The sequence below is a fragment of the Nematocida displodere genome, assembly GCF_001642395.1.
Source record: "Nematocida displodere strain JUm2807 chromosome Unknown 6, whole genome shotgun sequence".
Taxonomy (NCBI): domain Eukaryota; kingdom Fungi; phylum Microsporidia; genus Nematocida; species Nematocida displodere.
In genome coordinates, this window is record NW_027138137.1 from 120,026 (window position 1) to 142,936 (window position 22,911).

Sequence of the window (22,911 nt, forward strand, 5' to 3'; positions counted from 1 at the left end):
GTGGGGGGTGGGCCTATTGGTGGCCGGTATTTAAGAGAGAGGGAAAATTCTTTTAATGGAAAACTTTGCAGCGTGTTGCTCTCTTCTCGGAGGCTTTATCCTGAGCTTTGGCGTCTTTTCCCTGCTGATAAAGGAAAAACTGTACATTGCAGAGTCTGCAGTGGCTACCATATACGGAATGATCTGCAAGGTAGGTCTAAAGTACTTTGGTATGGGGGAGCTGGTTGAGAGCCATTTGTCTAACTCCACCTTCATTTTCCACTTTGCCCACATGGTCATGTCTTTACAGCTGGTGGCTGTGGCCGTAACCGTTCCAAAGACTTTTTTCCGGAAGAACTGGCTTTCAATTGCTACACTGCTCCTTCCAGTAATGGCCATCATGTTCGGCATTTCTACGTTAATTGTTAAGTATGTTTGTGGCTTTGGGTGGCCCGTGGCAATGATTGCTGGGGCGTGTGTTACCCCGACCGACCCGATTCTGGCCAGTGCCGTGCTTAAGGGAAGGTTTGCGAACAAGTACATTCCCTCGCGCCTTAGACACTTGCTAGCCATTGAGAGCGGCTCTAATGACGGTCTTGGCTTTCCTTTGCTTACTTTGCCCATTTTCCTTATGAAGCACACAGATAAGCCGGGCGGTGTCCTCTCCGCCTTCAAGGACTGGTTCTACTGCACCTGGCTCTTTGAAATTCTGGTGGCTGTGGTCATTGGCGTGCTGATCGGCCTCTTTGCTCGGGCGCTTTTGAAGTACAGCTTAAAACAGCACTGGATTGACAAAGAGAGCTTCCTTGTATATGCTCTGGCTCTAGCTGTCCTGGTAACGGGTGTAACCGCTCTCATTGGCAGCGACGACTTACTGGCCGTCTTTGTGGCCGGTTTAGCCTTTGCCTGGGACGACGATATGGTGCAGGATATCAAGGACTCGCACATCATGGAAGTGGTTGACCTGATTTTCAACCACGCTTTCTTCATTATCTTTGGAGCGATCCTTCCCATGGAGATCTTCAACCTCAAGCACATGAGCGCGGCGTTCCTGATCATTCTTTTCAGGCGCCTTCCCGGGGTCTACCTCATGCGAATGCTTGGCCTTCTCCCAGGCCTCGGCCTAAAAGAAACCTTCTTTGCCGGGTGGTTTGGCCCGATTGGCGTAGCTGCCATTTTCTTTGGGTACCACGCCCAGCACGTGCTTGGGGAGAGGTTCCACGCGGTGACCAACGACATTATTAAGTGTGTTTATGCGATTGTCTTCCTTAGCATCATCATCCACGGGACAACGGCTCCGGTCATCCACCTCCACCTCAGAAGAAGGCAGAAGAAGGGCAAGAAGGAAATCGACGTTTATGGCTCAGACACGGAGGCCGAGCGGGACCTTGAAACCCCCCACCTCCAACAAATCGTCTAATGACCTTGGCAACTACCACCTACCCCCTACCCTACCAATGAATAAACTTACCACCCCACTCCCCGTCTGTCCCCGCCTGTCCCCGTCCAGCACCACCCCACACAACTACCCTACTTTTTCAAAAACTGCTCTCTTTATATACCCGCCCGAACCTTATTTGATTAGCCGTTAGAGTCTGACCCGGTAAAACCCCGAAATCCCCCACAAACCCCGAAATCCCCGAAAAACCCGAAATCCCGGACTAACTAAGCCTGAACTGCTCGTGCTGTAGACCTTTGCACTTGATTCCCACCACAGATGCCTCCTCCCCGCTATACACCCTACTTAGCACGCCCATCCCCACCTTCTCCAGCCGCACGAGATCCTGGCTCTTAAAACCCCCGGCTTCCGGGAGACTGTCCACCTCTTCAAGCGAGGGAAGAGTAATGGTGTCTTCCAAACTAATGGCCCCGTAAAGAACTGCCTTCTCTCTGGGCGCTTCTTCTAAGAAATGAAAGTGTGACAGCATTTAAAAACAATAAAGAAAGAAATTTGCACTATGGCCCCCTCCTACAACAAAGAACTCTACAAAGAACACGTTGAGCTCATGGAAGCCTTGGAAATCTTTGTCCCTGATACCCTGGAAATCACCTACAAAAAGTACATCCACGAAGAAATGGAAAAAATGCCGTACGTCGATAACTCCGTCCTTAAAATGTACACCCTCGTCTTCTTCCTCAAGTACATCAAGAAAATCGAAGGCTCCGTCAAGTTCAAGGACGTCTACGCCAAGCTTGAGCTCCAAAAAAAACTTATCTCGCGCGCAATGGGAAACATCGATGTTGACTTTAATAACGGCCATACTAACCCCACCCTCACCGAGGACTGGTCCTCCCTCTACAGCATAGCCCTCGGCGTTGGCGCGGGCATTAAGCGACAGGCCTCCGAGGAAACCCCCCCCTTTGACCACGCGCTCCTGGAGGACAGCTAGCTTCCGCCGTACACCACCAGCGCCCCGCCGTTCAGGTACTTAAGCTTGCACCCCCGCCTTAGCTCCCCCAGAGCCGCGGAGACTGAACCCCCCCCTTTGACCGCCCGGACTAAACCAAGACTCACCCCGTCCAGGTCTTTGTCCGTTATGTCCCAGAGGGCACCAACTACCTGGTGGATCCCGGGGACGTAGAGGTATGAGAGGCACGTGCTGTGCGTGTTGTAGTGGCGGAAGCTTTTGAGCCTGGCGCTGGAACACCCGAATAGAAAGACTTTTTTTTCCTGCTTCGCAGAGGCTGGGTGTGGGGGGGTGGCGTGGGTCAGGGCTTGTGGGGTGAAGAACTTTTCTCCCCCCCCGTGCCCGAAATAAAGAAAGATTTGGTGGCGCTGCATCGCTTGTTCTATTTCAAGCGGGCTGGGAGCCCGTCCTTTGATGCCTGCTATGCCGGGAAGCTCTTGTGCTAGATACGCTTCTACACGCTCCTCGGTACGCGGAAGGTTCTTTTCGGGGTTGAGAAGGTAGAAGAAGTCTTTCGGCTCTTTGGGCCCGTCGCTTATCTCTGAAAACTCTCTAATCACTGAAAATAACGATGAACTTCGTACAACACCCTTGCCCTGAAAGACACCCGCCATCTCTAGCGGCAGCCCCCCCAGAACATCCTCAACCACAAGCACAACCCGCTCCTTTAGAACATGCCCCCTCTCCTGAAACCGCGCTAGATAGGCGTTCATCCCCATAACTTCCTTCTTTATCGCCCGATCTAGACCCGCCCTATCTGCCCACCACTGCTTTTTTTCCCCGGGATCGATACACCGCCGCTTCAGAACCTCCCGGTTCTTCTCGTTAATCTTATACATCCGATAGAGAAGCTCTGTAACTGAAATGTTTGTTTTGATAACTGTCATTTTCGTTTTTTCTTCCCGGATAAAAATAAGCCCAAACGCCAGGCACCCTTCAATCGTGTACGCCATCACCGGTGACAGATGCGTGCAAACTTTTCCTATCCCTTTTATCTCCAGAATGTACTCTTCAATATTCGTCCGCGCCTCCCCAAGCTTCCGCGCCTCCCTGGAGTCGTAAATCTTAACGTCCCGAAGAAGCGTGGACTCCGTGGCATACTTCACCGACCTTCCCACCTTGTCCTCTAGACTTGCACCTATCTCCAACCGTTTTTCTACTTTTTCAGAGATAAGCGCATACCCCGCCCAGTGCCACGTTCTTTGCACGCCCGCAGTTGTCTCAAGCACCCAAATAACCTCTTCAAAGTACGACTCTCCCCCGGAAAAAGACACCGCTGCCGAAAGACTCTTGCCCCCGCGCGCCAGGTACATGGCATCGTAGAAAAGCCCCAGCTTGTGCGATGCCGAGGCCCCCAGCGACAGAATGTGCAGCTTGCACCCAAAGTGCACCTTTTTCCTCCCGCTCACCAGCTCAAGCATCCTTTCCACCAAGTCCCTGGCTTTCTGGTACGCCCCCCGAACGTAGCACCCATACGCCCCCAGAAACAGCCCATCCAGGTCCGTTTCAGGGCTAGGGCTAGGGCTAGGGTCCGTTTCAGGGCCTGGAACAGCCCTCTGGTGGTAGGCCCGGAACAGACTCGCCCGACCTGTTTCCGGGGCCCTGGCCGCCTTTTCATCCTCCCCCACCATTCCCTCGCCATAGAAGTACCCAATGGAGTACTTTTTGAGCTCTTCGCCCAGCTTGGCCACCTTTTCATGGGACAGTCCACAGCTTCTTCTAAGTATCTCTTCGAACTGTAGGGGCATTTGCGCAAAGATAAGCGGGGAGTAGGTCACAATTCGGTCAGCTCCTTCCAAAAGAACCCTTTCCAGTACGTTCCCTCCCTTTCCATCCATGAAAATATTAATAAAACCATGCACTATCTTTTATTCGGGCTTTGGGTTTGCTCGAAAGCTCGAAAGTGAGGGGAGCGGTCTAGCTGATCTTTTACATCAGTGCAGCCTCTTCCCTCAGGTACTCTCCCGTGTCGCCGTGTCTTACTATAATAATTGCTGTTCTGTCCCCGGAAACGACCTCTGTGCCTGCCTTGGAGGCTACGCCAAAGCCTAGAGGCACTCCGGAGGTGGAGGTAAGCAGAACGCCTGAGTTCTTCTGAATGTCTGAGGCAATCACTGTGACGTGTGCTCGCTGAACATGGTTCCCGTAAAGAACGTTCATTTCAGCCGTTGGCTTAACTTTGACTCGGTGGGTCGCGTACATTGCAAGCACTGGGAGTGCCGTGATCTTTATTCTGAACTGGTTAGACTTAGTAAACCGGCCCAGACACGTTCCAATGCATGCAACGCTTTCCTGTGGAACCACTGAGGCTTTTTTCAGCAAATCAACTGAAACATAAAACACCCGTTGTTTGTGGAGGATGATCTTGTGCAGTGGGTTGAGGAAAGATGAAAAGTTGCTACCAATGAACTGCTTCATCTTTTTCTCAACTTTTTCCATCTCTTCGGGCTTTAGCTCTCTCATGCAAAAATTTCATCTTCTTCTTTTATAAGTGTTCGGGCTTGGTTAGGGTTAGTACCACACCGTACCCCTCCTTACACCACACCGTACCCTACCGTACCCCCACCTTACATGTCCCCCGTACAGGACCCCCACCCCTACCCTACACAGCATATGACCACCGTACCACTACCATACACGGCCCGACCCAGCAGTAGAAAGACAGAAATTATTTTAAATTTTAGTGCCCCAGTAGAAATGTCGACTAGAGAAAAGAAGACGAGAAAGTTGAGAGGTCATGTCTCACATGGACACGGAAGAGTGGGAAAGCACAGAAAGCATCCGGGAGGAAGGGGTAAATGTGGAGGTATGACCCACCACAGAACCCTTTTTGAAAGATACCACCCAGACTTCTTTGGAAAGACAGGTATGAAGATCTTTTTCGATGCCAAGAACAGAAAGTACACCCCATACATCACCGTTGACAAGGTGTGGAGTCTGGTAGAGAAGAACAACCAAATTGACGAGTTCTTAAACAACCCAGAGGTTGTTCCCGTTGTGAACCTCTCAGACTTCGGTTTCTTCAAGGTTATTGGAACGGGCGAGATGCCAATCAGGCCCATTGTTGTCAAAGCAAGAAGATTCACTCCCGAAGCAGAGAAGAAGATAGTTGCAGCTGGTGGCCAGTGCATTCTCACCGTTTAGGTACCTAAACTATAAGCTAAGCAAATAAACAGCCATCAATCCGTCCACATACCGTAACGGGCTATGCCGTAACGGAACCCATACCATAACGGGCTATGCCGTAACCCGAACATGCCAATGATGTTACTTTTAGTTGAGCGTGTAAGATGAAGGACTACAAACCTACCGGAGTCTTGCACATGCGCTGAAATAGATACCTAGCTGAGGCAGTTTTTGTTTAACATCCTGGGCTTGTTACACCCCGTACCCCACCCCGTACCACACCCCACCACAGTGCAGTACCCCTACCTAGCCGTATTTGTATTTGGTGAATATTTTATTTTCTTCATGGCCGAGGCAAACAGTAGCAGTAGCAACGCACAGTTGAATGAGTACATCAGTCAGTACATTGAGATAAGAAAAAGAGCAGAGGACAAGAAAAAAGAGCTTCAAGGACTGAAGAATCGAAGAGATGCACTTTTAGACCTTCTTGTTTACATCAAGGGCCAGGGCTGTCCTACAAGCAGTGACCTGGGGGTGGAGAGTGTCTTTCCCCTGGTGCTTGGAAAGGCGCATTCTAAGTTTTCAATTACGTCGGTGGGAATGCTTCCGCCTGAGGAGTGTTTTGGGTTTTACAACCACAGCTACATCTATCCCCCGGGGTTCAAGAGCCGAAGGAAGTACAACTCTTCTAATCGGGTTGAGGCCAAGGTGCTCTACTATTGCCAGATAAGGAATGTTGATGGAGAGTGTATTTTTGAGATAAGATCATCAAGCGGAAAGGTTTGGTCGGGGAAGAAGGAGCAAGCCTGGTCGTCTTTTACTTCTGAGTTTGAAAAAATCAGCTTCCCAAGTATAGAAAGCTTCTTTGGGCTGGGACATGAAACGGTCCAAAAGATCATTGAGGAATTAGGAGATATCTCTGTTTTTTCAACGTACATTCCATATAAGGTAAGAAACAGGAAGGGAAGAAAAGCGAAGAGGGATGGGGAGCAATAAAGTATATTGATTAAAATTTTTCAAATTATGGGACTAGTACTCGGACGCAGATCTTCCGTAAGAGAAGTCATCCAGGCCCTGGAAACAACCATTGAGCACAAACAGAAAGAAATCAAGAGAGCCAAGCACACATCCAAGCGCCTCATTGGGTTTCTTTCCAAAACAGCCATTCTTCTCAATCTCCTCTCAGTGGCCGTGGTCTGGGTCTGTAAAGAAGCGATGTCTTTTAAAACGCTTATCAAAGGCTTTGGAGCCGTTGTGGCACTCGATCTGTCCATGGTTGTTTTAGGAGGTCTTATTTCTCGGGTGTATGGGTACAGGGTCTCTGCAAAGACCAGGGCCCTTGAAGCTCTGAAAACAAAGCAGAGAAAAAACATAGAAGACCTCAAACGAGAGACCAAGTACTACGAGACCCATGGCATCATTGAAAAGTACGAAAGACCAGTTTTTCAGGAAGAAGAGCCTGAGGAAGACGTTGTAGAAAAGATTGTCTCCTTTATTTAATGCCAATAAACAATAAAAGCAGGCCGTCCAGAAGCAAGGATTTAGAAGGTAGCATATTTCCAATCGGATATTTTTATTAGTTTGTAAATGAAGACGTTTCAGCGCAGAGGCCGTCTGGGAAGAAGAAGCATTGGGGTCCTTCCAGCACCAAGGATCTTTGGACTGGCACCGGGCACAGTCTTCGGGTTTTCAGACGACGAAAATGAAGAGCCGTGTCGTAAAAAACGGAAGTTAAGTTTGCTACCTCCACCCCTACCCAGCCCTGTACCCCTACCCAGTGACGTACCCAGCCACGTACCCATCCACGTACCCCTTACACCCTTCTCGCATCTACCACTTACACGGGTGGTAAAGCTGGGAGAGTCGACCTTTAGTGAAATCTTCATAGACCGGGAGACGAACAGGGTCTACAAAATAGTACCACTCACCGAAGACAGGGTCTACAAAAAGATTACCCATACAAAAACACCTCTGTTCATCAAAGAGTGTCTTATTATGGAAAGAATGAACACAATTTCTGCATCTGTGGAGATATTTAGATGGTGGATAGTTTCAGGGACGTATCCGCAGAGACTGCAGCGGTGTTGCAAGCAGTGGGCGTATGAGAACACGTCGGAAAACATCACGCCACAAAGAAACAATTCATCAGGTATGTTTGGGGTGATTGAAATGGAGCATGGCGGGTGTGAGCTAGACCGTGTCGACTGGAGCACGATGGGAAAAGAAGAGGTAGCAAGCATTTTGAAGAGTCTAGAAGACTTTGTTGCTGGAATAGACGGCCAGGGCATAGAGCATCGAGACATGCATGAGAGTAACGTTCTGGTAAAAAAAGACCAAAAAGGAAAATACGTTATTAAAGTGATTGACTACTCACTATCTCGGATGCCAGGATATGGCACCCCAGCAGAGTCCGTGACAATTACTGAAAGCACTGGAAAAGCTCTAGCATACCACCCAGGAGCAGTCTTGTACACAGACCTGGACAAAGAAGCGCCATGGCTGTTTGAGGAGGAAGAGGATGAAGAGCCGCACAATGCCGTGTACAGAGCCGTCTCAGCCCATTACACTGGGGCCGATAGGTGGAGAGGTACTGGTAACAGCAATCTTCTCTGGCATCAGTATCTGGTAAGTTGGATAAAAGCACGCACAAGTGCGTTTTGGGGCTAGTTAGTGTGCTGTTTATTGGGCTGTGCCATGTACCCAGCCATGTATCATGTACCGTAGCATCATTGGGCGGAAGATGCAATGCGAAGAGCTTTTAGAGCAACGGCTCTATCTACGATGGATTTTGGTATTTTTGCTATTTTGCAGATATCAATGCCACATGAGTCATTGCAGATACCGTTAACTATTTTGTAGAGATAGACAATCTCTTCCACGTTGTTTGATGAAGTGACGTGTTTGTAATCCATCTTTACAACTCGATCGGATGGAACAATTGCCCCAAAGAAATGGGTGGAATAAAGAGTGGTGCAGTTAATGTGTTTTAGGTGTTCTTTAACGGCCATGGCAATGGCCGAGCCTTCTTTGGTGGAAGTGCCCCTTCCAAGCTCGTCAATGATCACAAACGAGCGTTCCGTGGCCTGTGAGAGAATTTGCGAGGTTTCTTTCATTTCAACCTGAAAAGTAGACTCTCCGTCAATGAAATTGTCATTTGCGCCAATCCGGGTGAAGACCCGGTCATAAATAGGTGCCGAGAACGTTGTGGCAGGCACCCGCACTCCAATCTGTCTTAAAATAACGGCTACAGAGACATTTCTTAAAAAGGTTGACTTTCCAGCCATATTAGGTCCTGTAACTACCAAAAGCTTCTGTGTTTGGTCGATGGTGATGTCGTTCGGGATGTGTGTCTTTTTAAGGTTGGTTAGGCCTTTAACTGCCAGTTCTGGGGCAAAGGTTGGCAGTGCTCCCGAGATCTCTGCAAACGAGAGGAGACAGTCCAACTCAGCAATGCCCAGGGCTAGCGATCGCAGCTCTTCTTCTTTTTCGGCCACGCGTGCAGATATCCGGAGGAGAGACGTTTCTCCTAAAACGGTTATTTTTTCTTCTGCCTCTAAAAAGTCTTCAGAAAGCCTTCTAAGCTCTGGGGTGGTGTACCTGGTGGTGTTTTTTGTTTGCCCGACCATTGTGAACCGCATGGATAGGGGGGCACTTCCTGCGATTTCCATGGAGTGTTCTCTTCCTATCTTTTTCAGGGTGAATGCCACCTTGGCCGCGTGCGACTCTTTTCGGGCGTATGCTTCAAGGGCAGCAACCACGGCATCCCTGGCCTGTCCTGCAGCTATTAACTCTCGATTGGTGCTGAGTGGCATGACTTCCCCGGCGATGTCAAACCCTGCAATTAGTTCTGTGTGGATCTGACACGGTATTAGGTTGGTTATAATGTTCGGGATAAGGGTCTTGGGGTTGGGGATAGGTTTGAGGTTGGTGAGTGTTCGATGGATGAATGCAGCTGATTTAAGCGACTGTACAAGCTTTCTTATCTCATGTGCTTTCAAATTGCCATTTTTTCCTTTTTTGGTAAAGTCGTTAAGATCTCCAATTGTTTGCAAACTGTCTTCCAACTGTCGTCGATGGACCGACTCCTCCAGCGCCAGTGTCGTGTTGTACCTTGCTTCTATGTCCTCCAAGCCTGAGAGCGGTTGAAGTATCCACTGCCGCAAAAGTCTTTTTCCCAGCTTTGTTTTTGTCCTATCTATCTGTGCCAGCACCGAGTGCGTCCCCGCTCTATCAACCAGGCCCAGGGTTTCAATCGTTTTCCCGTCAATGTACATGGTTCGGTGGGTTTGCGCTGTGTACTGGACTAGCTTTGGGGTGAATTGGTGCTTTAGATAGAGCAGGTACGAGAACAGAGTTCCCAGCGTACTTCTCTGGACGGCTGTGAGTGTGTCCTCGTCTATTTTCGCAAACAATGCCTCTGAGTTTTTGTTCCAACCGTCTTTTCTTATTTTGGTAATTTTTTCATTGATTGGCACTCTTTTATCAGTGAGAATCTCTTTGACGTTCTCTTTCTTAATGATTGTCTGAATCTTGAAGAGCTCGGTGGTATCTTCCACCGAATGAACAAAGAACTCCGACTCCATGGGCCGAAAGAGCGCAATGGTTGCTCGCACAGTCTCTGGGTGCTCCCCAGCTTCAATCGTGAGAGCACACATGCTTATTCCGTCCTGGCTGTTGGTAACGGCAGTTATTACCTCTTTTAGCTCCCTTTCAATCACTTCTTTTTTTGCCTCTCCCAGCTTGATTTTCAGGTTCTGTGCAACGCTGCTTTCTTTCTGATCAACCACTGCAACCTTCAACCCCCTGGCCACAAACCTAGCCACCCAGAAATCAAGTGACATCTCTGGAACACCTGCCATTCGCATACTTCCTCTTTTGGTAAGTTTTAAACCGAAAAGTTCTGATGATAGCGCAGCGTCATCTTCAAACAGCTCATAAAACTTTCCCTTTTTGAAGAAAACCACCGTATCAAAGTACTCCATCTTTATCTTCCAGAACTGTGCCTCACATGGCGTCATCTGTGAGAGCTCTGTTTGCGAGATGGTAAGTGTCGTACAGTCATACTCGCTGTCTTCTGGTGTTCTTCCCATCATATCAACAGGCGGGTCTAGGAATGATAGTCGTGGCTGTGCCAGGTCCTGTGGCTGTGCCTGTGACAGGTCCCGTACCAGGCCCCGTGGCTGTGCCTGTTCTCGTACCAGGCCCCGTGGCTGTTCCTGGGTTAGTTCGGGTTCAAGGTCAGATACATCCGCACCAAGGCCTATGCTTGCACCAAGGCCTGTGTCTTGTTGTGACAGTTCCTGACTTGTTTCTTCTGTTTTAGTCTTCTTAGCCGCCCAGCTAAGAATAGAGCCTTTTCTTACCTCTGCAACCATTCTTCTTCCTCCTTCTCTGAATAAATAGAAAACTCTTCCCGCCACCGCCATTTATTTGTGTCACAGTATGTCACGCTATGTCACGGTACGTTGTGCTGGTCACGGTATGTCACGGTACGTTATGCTAGGTCACGTTGTTGCTGGTCACGGTATGTCACGCTATGTCACGTTGTGCTAGGTCACGTTATGCCACGGTACGCCACAGCACAGCACGTCACAGCACAGCACGCCACGCCCCATTAGGCGTTGTTGAAGAAATAGTTCCCAGACTCTCTCTGCTCCCGATCCTTGGCTGAGTTTGGCATGTTGATCCTTGGCCTGAAGTTTTCAGCATCTCTTCTAAACGTAACGTCAAGCGACTTTAGGAACTTGTTCATTCCGGAGACAACGCTGCCTGGGGCCTCTGCTGTGCACTTGACACCTGGCACCCCTTCAAAGACCATCACTCGGTCGGCCATGTACGTAGCCATGATCATATCATGCTCAACGACAAAAGCTACTTTTTTTTGGCCCGTAATAAACCGTTTGATGGCCTTGGCAACGATAATTCTCTGGTCTGAGTCCAGGTAAGCTGAGGGCTCGTCAATGAGGTAGAGATCTGCCGGCTTTGAGAGACAGAGGGCAATCGCCACTCTTTGGAGCTCCCCACCGCTTAGCTCCTTCACTTTCTTCTCAAAAAGCGAGCTTATCATCAAAGGATTCATTACGTCAACGGTAAAAGCCGTATCAACCAAGGCATGCTTTGCTTTTGAGAGAAATAGCGACCTAACGGTATCTGCATACTTAGGAGCAATCTTTTGCGGCTTGATGCTCATGTTGAGCTGTGGGGGCTCGGCGCCGTCATCTGAAGGCACCTCCCCCCCAAGCATCTTGATAAAGGTCGTTTTTCCCATCCCGTTTTCGCCCAAAAGAACGACAATTTCAGGTCCGGCAAAGGTTCCTGGCTGCACGTCAATGGAGAAGCCGCCCCGCTCCCAGTGCTTTCTCAGGTGGGGGTAGGGCACTGTCCCAAGCGAGGAGTTTTCCTGGAAGACTATGTCCTGGGCCGTTTCTGAGATTTTGAAGGTCAGGCCCTCCGCCCGAAACCTCATGTTTTCCGTTGGCAGCATTCCGTTCAAAAAGATGTTGATGGCCTCTCGAATGGTGAATGGGTGCGAGATGACACCGTACGCCCCCGGCTCCCCATAAAGCACGCACCCATAATCGCTCATTAGGTCAAGAATCGACAAATCGTGCTCTACCACAATCACATACGTTTTGGATGTACAAAGCTCTCTAATCAGGGTCGCTACCTTAATTCTCTGCCTAACGTCCAGATAAGAGCTTGGCTCGTCAAAGATGTAGACCGTTGCCTCCTTCAGTGCCGTCATTGCAATTGCCAGCCTTTGGAGCTCTCCGCCGCTCAGGTCCTTGACCCGCCTCTCTTTGAGCTTGGCCAGCTCTAGCTCCTGGTAGTAGTGCTCCACCCTTCCAGGGCTGCCAACCATCATATCTTGCACCGTTTCATCCCCGAGGCTTCTTGGAATCTCATCAACGTACTGTGTTTTGGTCGCCACGACCATTTTACCCTCCAGGAGGAGCGTGAAGTACTTGTGGAGCTCTGAGCCTCGGTATTTGACCAGGATCTCTGGCCATTCAGGCTTTTTCTTTGGATCGCCCAAATTGGGGTGGATCTTCCCGGAGAGCACCCCGAGCGCCGTGCTCTTGCCTATCCCGTTCGTTCCAATCAGCCCCAGCACCTTTCCCGGCCTGGGAATGGGCAGCCGGTGCAGTTTGAACCCGTTTTCGCTGTATCGGTGGACCACGTCCTTTGAAAGACTTGTTGGGAGGTTAATGATCCGGATGGCGTCGAAAGGACACTTTTTCTGGCACGCCCCACACCCTATGCACAAGACCTCGGAAATACTGCTTCCTGGCGAGGTTTTTTCCACGGAAATGCAGAGTTTGCCTTGTCTGTTCACCGGACAAGCTCTCTTGCACTCTAGCTGGCACAGTTTCGGCTTACACTTGTCTGGGATCACCACTGCAAGTCTCGTCAGCTGTGTCTTCTCTTTCATAAAAAAATTCGTCTCCTTCTATTTATCCCTGGGAGAAGGCAGAAAGCGAAGGAATGAAGGGGGGTGCCCAGGCCAGCCAAAAGCCTTTGAGTGGCCGCCTGTTTGGGAGCAGCCACTCTTCCTGTCTATTTAAGCAGAAACATTTTTTTTATTATGAACACTGAGAAGATTGTTGAAGAAATCAAAGCAGCCTACCCTGAGCTAGACACTGCACGGACCCTCCAGGTCCAAAGAGACTTTGTCCGGGCCTCTGAAGCATATGCCACCCTACTGAGCAAAATGGCCCAAAATGAGCCCGAAAACAGCCTAAAGCTCGCTCTGGTCTACCTGGAGTATGCGAACGCTCTGCTCATGTCAAACGACAACATTGTGGTCAACCCAGAGGTGAAAGAAGACCTGGAGTACCTAGAAGACCTTGAAATAGCCTGGGAGGTCCTTGAAATAGCCAAAAACACCTTTGTGGCCCACAGCCTGGTCCAAGAGCAAATTAAAGCACACCTCCTCCTGAGCGACATAGCCCAGGAGAGCAGCAACTACCCCACCTCGAAAGAAGACCTCACTGAGGCCCTGGCTCTCTCAAAAAAGGAGTTTGGAGATACCAGAGAAACGGCTGAAATAGCCTTTAAGCTGGCAGTGGTCGAAGAAGCCCTTGAAAACAAGCAGGAAGCCATGCACCTCCTAGACGGCGTTATCGCTGCGCTGAAAAAGCTTCCCAGGGACAGCGACACTGAAGAGCTCATCCAGGAAGTGGCTGAAAGACGCTCAGAGGTAGAGCGCCCCGAAAGGCGCACCCTCCACCCGAAACCAGCCCCGTCCCCAGCAGCCGCCCTGGACCCGTCCCAGCCCGTTAAGCGGATCACTTCAGTTAAGCCGACCCCAGAGTCCATGAAAGAGGCCTTTCTAAAGGACCTTAAGCGGCAAGCGACCGGGTAGGCCTGCCAAAGACCGGGAGAGGTACGGTGTCCGGTGACGACTCTTTTCTGTTTCGATTTAAATTTGCTATGAGAGTGCAAGCACTGGACGAGTACACCATTGAAGTACTTGGAGAAAAGCATACCCTACTTAACCTTATACGGTGGAGCATCTGTGAGTTTGAAAAAACCAGGAAGATAGAACTTGTTGGCTACACCATACCCCACCCCATGGAAGACAGGGCCATTGTGAAGATTCAGCTGCAGAATGAGCAGTACCAGACGAAGCAGGAAATAATGGAGGTTCTAATTCGGGGTATAGAAACGGCCCTGGAGGTGGTTTCACGCATAGATTGCTTGGTCTAGGGTTTGGGTCTCTCTGTCCCTGTCCCCGTACCCCTCCTTACCCGTACCGTACCCCTCCTTACCCGACCTCGTACCAATACACCGTACCCTTCCTGTCCCCGTACTGTCCCTGTACCGTACCAATCACCGCACTGTCCCTGCCCCCGTACCAACCACACCCACCCCAATAAACAGCGCTTTTATTGCTTGCAACGACGAATACCTTGTTTTGTATCTGCGCCTCGCTTTTCGCCTATCTTGTACCACCACAGAGCCTCTAGTTTGTTCATTGGCACGCCATCCCCTAGCTCTAGCTTGTTGGCGTAGATCTTTATGCCATCTGGGTGCCCCATCTGTGCCGACTTATAGAGCCAGTTAAGGGCGTTGTCTTGCTTGGAGGCCTTGCCGATCTTGTAGAGCTCAAAAAGTGCTGAGGCACTTGTGGCCTCTGCCTGTACATAGTAGTTGGTGGCCAGCTCAAGGTTTTGCTCGACCCCAAGCTCTCCGTAGTGGTAGGCGTGTCCCACCCTGACAGTGGACCTGGGGCATCCAAGCTCGGCGCCCTCGAGGTAGAGCTTTAGGGCGTAGGCGTGGTCTTCAAGGATGCTGCCGTGAAGAAGGGGGAGGCCTTCGTAGCACTGGCCTAGGTCAAACAGGGCGTCGGGGTAGTCGGATGAAGCGAGCTTTCTCGCTTGTTCTAAATAGAAAACTGCTCCTTTGATGTCTCTGGCACACCCTCCAGTGCCTTCAAGAAGAAGCATCCCGTACTTATGGATGCCCCGGGTGCTTCCTCCGTTCGCTGAGAGCTTGTAGAAGTGGGCTGCTTTGTGTTTGTGCTTTTTTCCAGCCAGGCCGTGTTCGTAGAAGTATGCTAGACGGTAGCATCCAAAGGGGTTGCTGTTCTCTGCAGCTATTTTGTAGCAGATGTACGCCTTTTTTAAGCTGTGTTCTTTAAAAATCCCTGTCTCAAAGACTTTCCCAAGCAGAGCGTACGCCTCAGCGTACGAGGTGTTTCGGTACCTGTTGCCGCTGTTGGTGTTTATGACAAACATGAGAGCTTTCATGACTTCAACGTAGTCTCTTTCTACCACTGTTTGCTCAATCGCTTCTTTTACTGCTGCTGTAATGATTTCTTTGGCTGCGTCGATGATTCCTGGACTGTTGCCACTCCTTTGCTCGCTGCGGCACTTCTCAAAGAGTTGCTCCATGGCCCCGTGGTCCCGGAGTACTTTAGGGATCGAACAGGCCAATACCTCCTTCCCCTGGTTATGTGATTCCCCTGTAGTATTCGGGTTTTTAAGAAGAATTACCGTATTAGGAAGTATTATTTTAAAGCTATATAGCTAATTTAATTAAGAAAAATAAAATGTGTCATGAACTAAGAAGCCCAAGAACCAGGAGGTTTTCCATTATTGGGTCAATGAAAGAGTTTTCCAGCTACATGGTTGATGAGCTGTTTACTGCTGGTCAGGGCTGTGAGAAAAAAGTGTATGACAAGTTAGAAACAGGGCTTATGACGGGCGTTGACCTGAAAGAAACGGACCAGCCCCACATGCCGGAGATTGAGGTGGTCTTTCTTGGGATGATATGCATTCTTTTTACCATCTTTTTCAAGTGCACGCTTTTCTACAGCAAACCTGCCTTTCTTGACATTTCTCTTAGCGACAAATGGACAAATGCCGTTATTGTTCTTACTTTTATTATTGTTGCCAAAACAGGCATAGTTTACTGTAAGAAGATCAATGTATAGAACTGCTGAACCAGCACGGGCGTCGTTTTCTTGGCTGCTCTGTAATAAAAACAGGTTTATTTATGTTTGGGGTGGGGCTAAACCATCTTTTGCCTGGCCCGGTAGTAGTGTAGGCTGCTTCCCAGGGCGGACAGGACCAAACTAACGAGTTTTAGCTCTCCTATGTACTCAAGCGAGTGTTCCTTGTTGTAGAAGTACTCTGAGATGCCTGTTAGTGCGATGGCTATAAGGACCACTCCAGCAACATATCTGACTGTGGGGTAAACGTGTCTACTTAGCGGGTGGGCGACCAGAGCACAGAAAGCAACAGTAGGGGCAATGCAAAATGACCATGGCATAGTGAATCCAAAAACAAGGCAGAGGTAGAGCGTGTACATGAACGACCCCGAAATTACAAAGAGTGGTTTTTGTGTTTTCTTACTGGAAATAATGGCAAATAGTTCAGCACATATGCCTCCAAGGAGGAACATGGCTCCATGAGAGGTAAACTTGGTTATTACAGCTGCTGTGTATAATATAGTTGAAAGAAAGAAGCTTGAGTGTCTTTGTGCGATCACTGTAGTTGTTTTTTTTTCTCCGATCATAATCAGTGATCCACAGACCAAAAAAAAGAGGATGGATAGAACGTAGATGTAGATATTCCCCTGGGTTTTAGCAATAGCTTCGTTGTACTCGTGTGTAAGGATTTTGTCAATTTGCATGTCTCTGTAGCAGTTAAAAATTTGCATCATAAAACAAATGTTTTAAAGAAAAAACCCCGAATCACCGAAACCATCGCAACGAAAACCCCGAATCACCGAAAACCCCGAAAAGCATGCACTAACCCCGATCTATCTCAATTGTAGCCACTGATCCGTCAATGTCTGCAGAAACCTCTACAAACGTTGAAAAGTGATTGGTAGCTAGTTTTGGATGTTTTGACTTATTAAGGGGGACATACGAAAGGAGGGAGGTGCAGTTGCTAACGCTTCTTTCGTCGTAATAAAACACCACTCGGTCCTTAACGCCGCCGACCTCCTCTACCTGAGAAAGTGTCAGCTTAAGCACTTTGGCGCTTTCAAGAAACCGGACACTAAGCGTCAGCAGCCAGTGCGGAGGGGCCTGCTCCGCGGACACAACCAGAATGGTTGCTGTACTCCTCCCCCCTTTTTTTATCGTGTACGAAGCTCGGGGCACTGCTGAACCTGAAACCTTCTTTCTGAGCGCTTTGTAGAGGGGGAGGGGGTGGAGGTTGCTCTCTTTTTGGGCCACTAGGAGCTCTCTCGCTCTTTCCTTCAGATTTAGCCTGCCCAGGCGCAAATACGCCTCGTTAACGCTTGAAGGGCTCTCTTTAGCATTCATCCACTCAACTGGCAACGCCCCAGCTTCCCTCAGGACCGATACAATGCCGGTGTGCATATACTTCTCACGAGGTCCCTGGTCTACCCCTTCTTCCACCGAAACGTACCTCCCACTAAGGCTTATTTTGGAATCGTAAAACGTACACTTATTTGTTCTGGTAAGCATTTTGAGGAGAATGGAATTAGTCACTGTTTCTGTTCTCGTCTGAATAGCAACGTTGAGGGCATAAACAACCGCAACACTTGAGCCGTTGTACGAGGGAGGTAGGTTAGAAGGAAGCAGCACAGAATACTCTATCGCGTCCAAACAAGCAACGTCAACACCAAGCACCACCGAAACAGTCTCAAGAAAGAGAATTGAGTGCTCTGCTGTAAGGTAGTGGCCTGTAAGTGTGCATGTTCCCAGAAGGATTCTTTCACCAACGGGAGGAACAACTCTAACCCCCGTTGCTATCACGTCCTCCAAAAAGAACTCACTCTTGGTGCTTTCTATTCTCCACCCCATAAAAACAAAACACAGACACCCCCAAGGATATAGGTGCTGGGTATTGGGGCATGGGTGTTGGGGTATGGGGTATGTGGTATGGGTGTTGGTACAGTGCGTGGTAGGTATTGCTGGGTATTGGGCATTGGGCAGTGGTACAGTGTGTGGTACGTAGTGGTACGAGGACGGTGTTTGGGCTAATTTAGGGTGTAATTGGGGTGTAATTGGGGTATGATTGGGGTATGGTTGGGGTGTAATTGGGTATAATTTGGCTGTTTTGGGCCGTGGTAGGGCGTGGTAGGCTGCAATATGTGTGGAAAGGTGGGGACATATCGCGTTTTTAATCTTGCTTTTTCGGGTAAGATGCCAAGCATAAATACATTTGTGTTTTTAGCAGTAATGAGATTCAATGTACTAGTTGGTGCTCTGGTAGGAGCAGGGCTGGGATTTATTGCCTGTGAGGTAATGACTGAAAGTGCTGAGACCAAGGCTAGGGCAGTTGCCAGCCAGGGGATGGCTTCTGAAGGCATGAAGGTTACCATTGAAGGGGGCGAAAACCAGGAGCAGGAAGGTGTCTCACTACTTCTATCAAAATCAGCTATCTTATTCAGCCGTATGGAGCTTACAGATGCTGAAGTAGAAGCAACGCAAAAAGCAATGCTTGTTCCGTTCAAGGTTTCTTCTGATGAAGCCTTTGCCAAAGAAAACGGGCTGTCATTCCCTGGATTCTTCTATGCCTCTGAGTTTGGAACGTACAAGTACCCGCTCTCTGAGGAAGAGGCTGGCCAAGAGACCCAGCACAAAGCCCTGGCCAGGAAGCTGGCCATTCTCCAAAACATAGCTAGGATTCCTTTGTTCGGGGAAATAACTGAGAACAACTTCAAAGAGTACGAAGAGTCAGGGCTGCAAACGGTCTACTTAGTTGAAGAAACTGGAAAAGTTGAAAGCTTCAAGTGGCTTGAAGAAACAGCTGAGGCCCACAAGTACAAGGTGAAGCTTGCCCTTCTAAACTTCACCAAAACCGAGTTTTTCCTGAACAGTGCAGGGGTCAAGAAGAGCATGCTTCCAGCTCTCTTTATCATTGCGGTGGAAGAGGGAAAGAGCATTTCTAAGTACCTTCTAAAAGATGCTAAGAAGGCCTCTGAGTGCACCGAGTTCATTCAGTCCTTCCTTGATGGAACTGCAGCACAGTTCTCCATGTCTGAGGATCTTCCTTCAGGGTCTGAGGCCGAGAGTGAGAAGGGGGTGAAAAAGGTGGTCATGCACAACTTCAAGGAGATTGCCTTTGACATAACCAAGGACACCATCATTGTCTTCCATGTTGATTGGTGTGGGTTCTGCAAGACCTTTATGCCAGAGTTTGAGACCCTTTCAGCTACGCTGAGAGATGCCAAGGTTACTGACGTTGTCTTTGGAAAGATGCTTATGTCTGCGAACGACCTCCCCGTAGATGCCAACGTCAATGCTATTCAGGCATTCCCAACCATTCGTTTGTTCAAGAAAGGCACAAATGAGGTTGTTGACTATGTAAATAGAGACAAACCTGCCAACGCTGAGTTTGTTTTGGAATTCTTAAGGGAGCACTGTGACATTCCAGCGACTGTTACTCTTCCTGCTAAGACCGCCGCTTCATCAGAGGACGCTGTTAAGGATGAGGAGCTAAAGATTGATCTATAGTAGTTACATAATAAAAGTAATCTGAAAATTTTTAAGACCTTTTTTTCGGGTTTTTTCGAGTTTTTCGGGTGTCAGGTTTTGTGCAGCTAGACAAGGTTTCATCCTCTGATTTGGTCTAGCCTGAACTACTGAGTTTTCTCGGCATGGGCCGGTTAGCGGACCGTGGCACAAAACCCAAGGAGATGTATTTATTGGCAATGCGGGGGCTGGCAGTGCGGTGCCTGGCTAAGGGTTTGGCAGTGCGGCGGTTGGATGAAGGACCTGGCTGAAGGGGATAAGCTCAACGTCAAGCTCCTCTTCTATTTCCCTGAGCTTTTCAGCATCTTCGGGGGTGACCATGTTAATGGCAACCCCCTTGGTTCCAAAGCGGCCACTGCGGCCAATGCGGTGAAGGTAGCTTTCAGTGCTCCGTGGAAGATCAAAGTTGATAACGACATTAACAGAGGGAACGTCAATGCCTCTCGTTACTAGGTCAGTTGCCACAAGGATTTTGCACTGCCCCTTCGTTGAGAAGTTGTGGAAGACCATGTTTCTATCCTCTTGCTTCATTTTGCTGTGGATGAAGTAGGTGGTAAACCCAAGGTCTGCAATTCTTTTGGCAAGTCTTTCCACTGTGGTAATGGCATTGCAGAAGATAAAACACTGGTTTACGTCGAGGTTGCTGAGAAGGGTTTTTAAGCAATGCAGCTTGTCTGTTTTCTTTACATATGCGTAGTACTGCTTTACCCCTCTGAGCGTTAGCTCTGACATCAAGTTTATTTTTACAGGGTCATCCATGTACTTACCTACATAGTCCTGTACCATACAAGGAAAAGTTGCTGAAAACATCTCAATCTGTCTCTGTGGAGGAAGCTTCTCTGTGATGCTGTAAAGTACCTCTTTGAAACCGGTACCTAGTAGTTTATCAGCTTCGTCGCAAATCAGGTACTTACAATGCTTCAAACTGATGATTTTTTGCTCAATGAAGTCTAGAACTCTTCCGGGCGTGCCAACAATGATGTGTGTCCCACCCTCCTTGAGCCTAATGATGTCGTCTTTTGGGCTAACACCTCCATATAGTGGCAGCATTTTCAGGCGGAGGTGCAGGCCTATCTCCTTGCAGACTTTCACCGTCTGAAGGACCAGCTCTCGGGTAGGCACAAGGATTAGAGCCTGTATCTGTGGCCGGAAGCGGTTAATTTTGTTGAGAAGCGGGATAATGAAGGCTCCAGCTTTTCCTGTTCCGTTTTTGGCCCGAGCAACGATGTCTTGGCCGCCGAGGGAGTGGGGGATGGCTGCTGCTTGTACGGGGGAGGGCCATTTAAACCCTTTGTTTTCCAGGCCCATAAGAATTTCCTTTTTCAGGTTAAAACTTTCCCAGGTAACTTTTTTATCTGTTGGTAAGACATCTGCTGAAAGATCCAAATCAGAGACCTTGATAGGTTTTCTTTCAACGCATTGAGGGCTTGGTAGCTTTTTGGTGGTCGATAGGTCTAGCTGTCCAGAGCTCTTTTTACCCGATGAAAGGGTGGTGGTGGAAGTATCCAAACGCTCCATTCTGTCAATTAGCAGCTCTATCTTCTTGTGAAAGTGATCCAGCGCTGGGCCCTTCTCTTTTTCTTCAAGAGGCTGGGTGGGGATAGTTTCTTTTTCTTGCACCTTTTCAGGGTGGTGTTTTTTGGACAAAGGCGCTGGTTTGTTTCTTGGTGGTGTATTGGTCTTGTTCTCTGGTGCCTCTTTTGCTTTAGATAGTATTTCCTTGTGTACTTCCTCTGCGTATTTCATTTGTATAAAAAATTATTTGGCGCTTTATGCTATGTGCTCTGCTGTGTGGAGACCTTGTACCGTGATGTGCGGTGTTGTGTCGTGGGGTAACATACCGTGACGTATGGTGACCTTTGGGCAATTATTGTTTGTGTTCTTATTTAATTGGCTCGGTGCCTGCAAACATTGGGTTGTTTAAGTGGTGTGTTGGGGGTACTGTTGTTGGGAGGTGCTAAAACTTACACGGGCCAAAGCTCTTTATTGTCTATGTATTAGGTGGTCATGGTATTAGGTTGTCGTGGTATTAGGTGGTCTATACTTGGGTAGCTTCCACGGTGGTATCGGGTGGGAGTACATAGTATGGGATTCTGCCTCGGAGCCAGTCGTGAATGACTGTTTTAGCAACTGCTGAGATGTCTGGAATGCCTCCCTTAAGAAGCTTGCCAGACTTTTTGGCAAGGTCTTCAAGGAATTTAACCGACCCTTCAGATGGATCAATGCCGTAGAAGTTCTTGATGTGCCCAGGGTCTGCTTTCTGGAGAAGGGCATCGATGTGTTCCTCGGGCTCTGTGATGTTTTCAACGCGGACGACTCCCTTTAGCACAACTGCTGTTTCGTTTTTGTCTGCTGGTGGGACTATTCCGGGGCAGTCAATCAGGTAGATTCTTTTCATTAGGGAGATGTACTGCCAGACCTTGGTCTGTCCTGGAATTGGGGCAACGGTGCAGACAAGCTTAGACTTGAGCGTGTTGATAATGCTGCTTTTGCCAACGTTTGGGTACCCAACAAAACCCACGCTTATTTGCTTCTTATCGGGGTGTAGCTTGGCAAACTGTCGGAGGAGGTTGGTTAGACTTTGCTTTCCGTAGTTTTTGTCAATGGATGCTGCGTGGTACGCAAGCGTTGGAGTGGTTTTTGAAAAGTAAGCTAGCCATTTGGCGGTGACACCTGTTGGCAGAAGATCGACTTTGTTCAGGAGGTAGATAAGATGTTTGTGAGGGTTTTCTTTCAGGTACCGTTTTATGTTGGTGCATTCTGTGCCCAGGGGGTCTCTGGCGTCAAGGATGTGGATGACAACGTCGCTTGAATCAAGCACTTTGTAGAGCTCTGCCCAGATTCTTCGGCTCTGTCCTTTGAGGTAGACTCGGTCCTTGTTGTCCTGGAGGGCTTTTTCTTCTTTGTGCTCGATATTGATGGGCTTGGCTGCTTTGGCTGCTAGCTCTTCTATCGTTGAGACGGTGAGTTTGACCTTTTTTCGGGTTGCTTTCTTTCCAAAGATGTCCTTGAAGGAAATAATCGGCTTTAGCTTCTTCTCTTTTTCGTCCTGGATCAGGCTCATTGGCACCTTGCCTTGGTCCAGGATGACTTTGTAGGCATTGGATGCAGTGCTTGCTAAATCCTCTCTAAAAGACTCGAGCTCTCTTTGGTCGGTCATTCGGGTTGAAGAGAACCACGAGCGCATGTTTTTTATGCGGCCTGGTTCAGCGACGGGGTTCTGGAAGAGTGCATGTTTGGTGATTTCTCCTTGTGCGTTTCTGGTAGGCTTTCCTCCCTGGATCATCCTCCAGTAGGCAAGCTTCTCTTTTGTTCTGTAGAAGTTTTCTCCCTTTTCTACCATGGTGTAAATTTTCTTCTCTGTTTTTTATAGACTTCTTCAACTCTTCTTTTCTAAGGTCTTTTTTCATTTCAAGCAGACAGGGTGCACTGCTCTTCTAG

The 22,911-nt window shown here is 48.8% G+C and overlaps 20 protein-coding genes across 20 annotated transcripts; 10 read left to right on the forward strand and 10 right to left on the reverse strand.

Moving 5' to 3' along the window:
- Positions 1-55: 55 nt before the first annotated feature.
- NEDG_01650 (uncharacterized protein) lies at positions 56-1,399 on the forward strand (the record flags this gene model as incomplete). Its single annotated transcript, XM_067689068.1, has 1 exon — positions 56-1,399. The coding sequence occupies one exon, from the start codon at positions 56-58 to the stop codon at positions 1,397-1,399; it is 1,344 nt and encodes a 447-aa protein (XP_067544958.1).
- Positions 1,400-1,640: 241 nt separating this feature from the next.
- NEDG_01651 (uncharacterized protein) lies at positions 1,641-1,907 on the reverse strand (the record flags this gene model as incomplete). The annotated part of the gene is made up of 1 exon (XM_067689069.1): positions 1,641-1,907. The coding sequence occupies one exon, from the start codon at positions 1,905-1,907 to the stop codon at positions 1,641-1,643; it is 267 nt and encodes an 88-aa protein (XP_067544959.1).
- Positions 1,908-1,937: 30 nt separating this feature from the next.
- On the forward strand, positions 1,938-2,369 carry NEDG_01652 (uncharacterized protein; the record flags this gene model as incomplete). Its single annotated transcript, XM_067689070.1, has 1 exon — positions 1,938-2,369. One exon carries the CDS (start codon positions 1,938-1,940, stop codon positions 2,367-2,369), a length of 432 nt encoding a protein of 143 aa, XP_067544960.1.
- NEDG_01653 (uncharacterized protein) lies at positions 2,366-4,225 on the reverse strand (the record flags this gene model as incomplete). Its single annotated transcript, XM_067689071.1, has 1 exon — positions 2,366-4,225. One exon carries the CDS (start codon positions 4,223-4,225, stop codon positions 2,366-2,368), a length of 1,860 nt encoding a protein of 619 aa, XP_067544961.1.
- A 91-nt stretch (positions 4,226-4,316) lies between these two features.
- On the reverse strand, positions 4,317-4,850 carry NEDG_01654 (6S ribosome subunit biogenesis protein NIP7; the record flags this gene model as incomplete). Its single annotated transcript, XM_067689072.1, has 1 exon — positions 4,317-4,850. One exon carries the CDS (start codon positions 4,848-4,850, stop codon positions 4,317-4,319), a length of 534 nt encoding a protein of 177 aa, XP_067544962.1.
- A 234-nt stretch (positions 4,851-5,084) lies between these two features.
- NEDG_01655 (60S ribosomal protein uL15) lies at positions 5,085-5,531 on the forward strand (the record flags this gene model as incomplete). Its single annotated transcript, XM_067689073.1, has 1 exon — positions 5,085-5,531. The coding sequence occupies one exon, from the start codon at positions 5,085-5,087 to the stop codon at positions 5,529-5,531; it is 447 nt and encodes a 148-aa protein (XP_067544963.1).
- Positions 5,532-5,858: 327 nt separating this feature from the next.
- On the forward strand, positions 5,859-6,509 carry NEDG_01656 (uncharacterized protein; the record flags this gene model as incomplete). The annotated part of the gene is made up of 1 exon (XM_067689074.1): positions 5,859-6,509. The coding sequence occupies one exon, from the start codon at positions 5,859-5,861 to the stop codon at positions 6,507-6,509; it is 651 nt and encodes a 216-aa protein (XP_067544964.1).
- A 27-nt stretch (positions 6,510-6,536) lies between these two features.
- Positions 6,537-7,013, forward strand: NEDG_01657 (uncharacterized protein; the record flags this gene model as incomplete). The annotated part of the gene is made up of 1 exon (XM_067689075.1): positions 6,537-7,013. One exon carries the CDS (start codon positions 6,537-6,539, stop codon positions 7,011-7,013), a length of 477 nt encoding a protein of 158 aa, XP_067544965.1.
- An 87-nt stretch (positions 7,014-7,100) lies between these two features.
- On the forward strand, positions 7,101-8,180 carry NEDG_01658 (serine/threonine-protein kinase haspin; the record flags this gene model as incomplete). Its single annotated transcript, XM_067689076.1, has 1 exon — positions 7,101-8,180. The coding sequence occupies one exon, from the start codon at positions 7,101-7,103 to the stop codon at positions 8,178-8,180; it is 1,080 nt and encodes a 359-aa protein (XP_067544966.1).
- A 59-nt stretch (positions 8,181-8,239) lies between these two features.
- NEDG_01659 (DNA mismatch repair protein MSH6) lies at positions 8,240-10,888 on the reverse strand (the record flags this gene model as incomplete). Its single annotated transcript, XM_067689077.1, has 1 exon — positions 8,240-10,888. One exon carries the CDS (start codon positions 10,886-10,888, stop codon positions 8,240-8,242), a length of 2,649 nt encoding a protein of 882 aa, XP_067544967.1.
- A 239-nt stretch (positions 10,889-11,127) lies between these two features.
- Positions 11,128-12,945, reverse strand: NEDG_01660 (ATP-binding cassette, sub-family E, member 1; the record flags this gene model as incomplete). Its single annotated transcript, XM_067689078.1, has 1 exon — positions 11,128-12,945. The coding sequence occupies one exon, from the start codon at positions 12,943-12,945 to the stop codon at positions 11,128-11,130; it is 1,818 nt and encodes a 605-aa protein (XP_067544968.1).
- Positions 12,946-13,098: 153 nt separating this feature from the next.
- On the forward strand, positions 13,099-13,878 carry NEDG_01661 (uncharacterized protein; the record flags this gene model as incomplete). The annotated part of the gene is made up of 1 exon (XM_067689079.1): positions 13,099-13,878. The coding sequence occupies one exon, from the start codon at positions 13,099-13,101 to the stop codon at positions 13,876-13,878; it is 780 nt and encodes a 259-aa protein (XP_067544969.1).
- A 68-nt stretch (positions 13,879-13,946) lies between these two features.
- Positions 13,947-14,222, forward strand: NEDG_01662 (DNA-directed RNA polymerases I and III subunit RPAC2; the record flags this gene model as incomplete). The annotated part of the gene is made up of 1 exon (XM_067689080.1): positions 13,947-14,222. The coding sequence occupies one exon, from the start codon at positions 13,947-13,949 to the stop codon at positions 14,220-14,222; it is 276 nt and encodes a 91-aa protein (XP_067544970.1).
- A 179-nt stretch (positions 14,223-14,401) lies between these two features.
- NEDG_01663 (uncharacterized protein) lies at positions 14,402-15,409 on the reverse strand (the record flags this gene model as incomplete). The annotated part of the gene is made up of 1 exon (XM_067689081.1): positions 14,402-15,409. One exon carries the CDS (start codon positions 15,407-15,409, stop codon positions 14,402-14,404), a length of 1,008 nt encoding a protein of 335 aa, XP_067544971.1.
- A 158-nt stretch (positions 15,410-15,567) lies between these two features.
- NEDG_01664 (uncharacterized protein) lies at positions 15,568-15,951 on the forward strand (the record flags this gene model as incomplete). The annotated part of the gene is made up of 1 exon (XM_067689082.1): positions 15,568-15,951. One exon carries the CDS (start codon positions 15,568-15,570, stop codon positions 15,949-15,951), a length of 384 nt encoding a protein of 127 aa, XP_067544972.1.
- A 77-nt stretch (positions 15,952-16,028) lies between these two features.
- Positions 16,029-16,652, reverse strand: NEDG_01665 (uncharacterized protein; the record flags this gene model as incomplete). The annotated part of the gene is made up of 1 exon (XM_067689083.1): positions 16,029-16,652. The coding sequence occupies one exon, from the start codon at positions 16,650-16,652 to the stop codon at positions 16,029-16,031; it is 624 nt and encodes a 207-aa protein (XP_067544973.1).
- A 118-nt stretch (positions 16,653-16,770) lies between these two features.
- Positions 16,771-17,796, reverse strand: NEDG_01666 (uncharacterized protein; the record flags this gene model as incomplete). The annotated part of the gene is made up of 1 exon (XM_067689084.1): positions 16,771-17,796. One exon carries the CDS (start codon positions 17,794-17,796, stop codon positions 16,771-16,773), a length of 1,026 nt encoding a protein of 341 aa, XP_067544974.1.
- A 378-nt stretch (positions 17,797-18,174) lies between these two features.
- On the forward strand, positions 18,175-19,452 carry NEDG_01667 (protein disulfide-isomerase A1; the record flags this gene model as incomplete). Its single annotated transcript, XM_067689085.1, has 1 exon — positions 18,175-19,452. The coding sequence occupies one exon, from the start codon at positions 18,175-18,177 to the stop codon at positions 19,450-19,452; it is 1,278 nt and encodes a 425-aa protein (XP_067544975.1).
- A 225-nt stretch (positions 19,453-19,677) lies between these two features.
- Positions 19,678-21,216, reverse strand: NEDG_01668 (ATP-dependent RNA helicase DDX6/DHH1; the record flags this gene model as incomplete). The annotated part of the gene is made up of 1 exon (XM_067689086.1): positions 19,678-21,216. The coding sequence occupies one exon, from the start codon at positions 21,214-21,216 to the stop codon at positions 19,678-19,680; it is 1,539 nt and encodes a 512-aa protein (XP_067544976.1).
- Positions 21,217-21,508: 292 nt separating this feature from the next.
- On the reverse strand, positions 21,509-22,813 carry NEDG_01669 (nuclear GTP-binding protein; the record flags this gene model as incomplete). Its single annotated transcript, XM_067689087.1, has 1 exon — positions 21,509-22,813. The coding sequence occupies one exon, from the start codon at positions 22,811-22,813 to the stop codon at positions 21,509-21,511; it is 1,305 nt and encodes a 434-aa protein (XP_067544977.1).
- Positions 22,814-22,911: the final 98 nt, after the last annotated feature.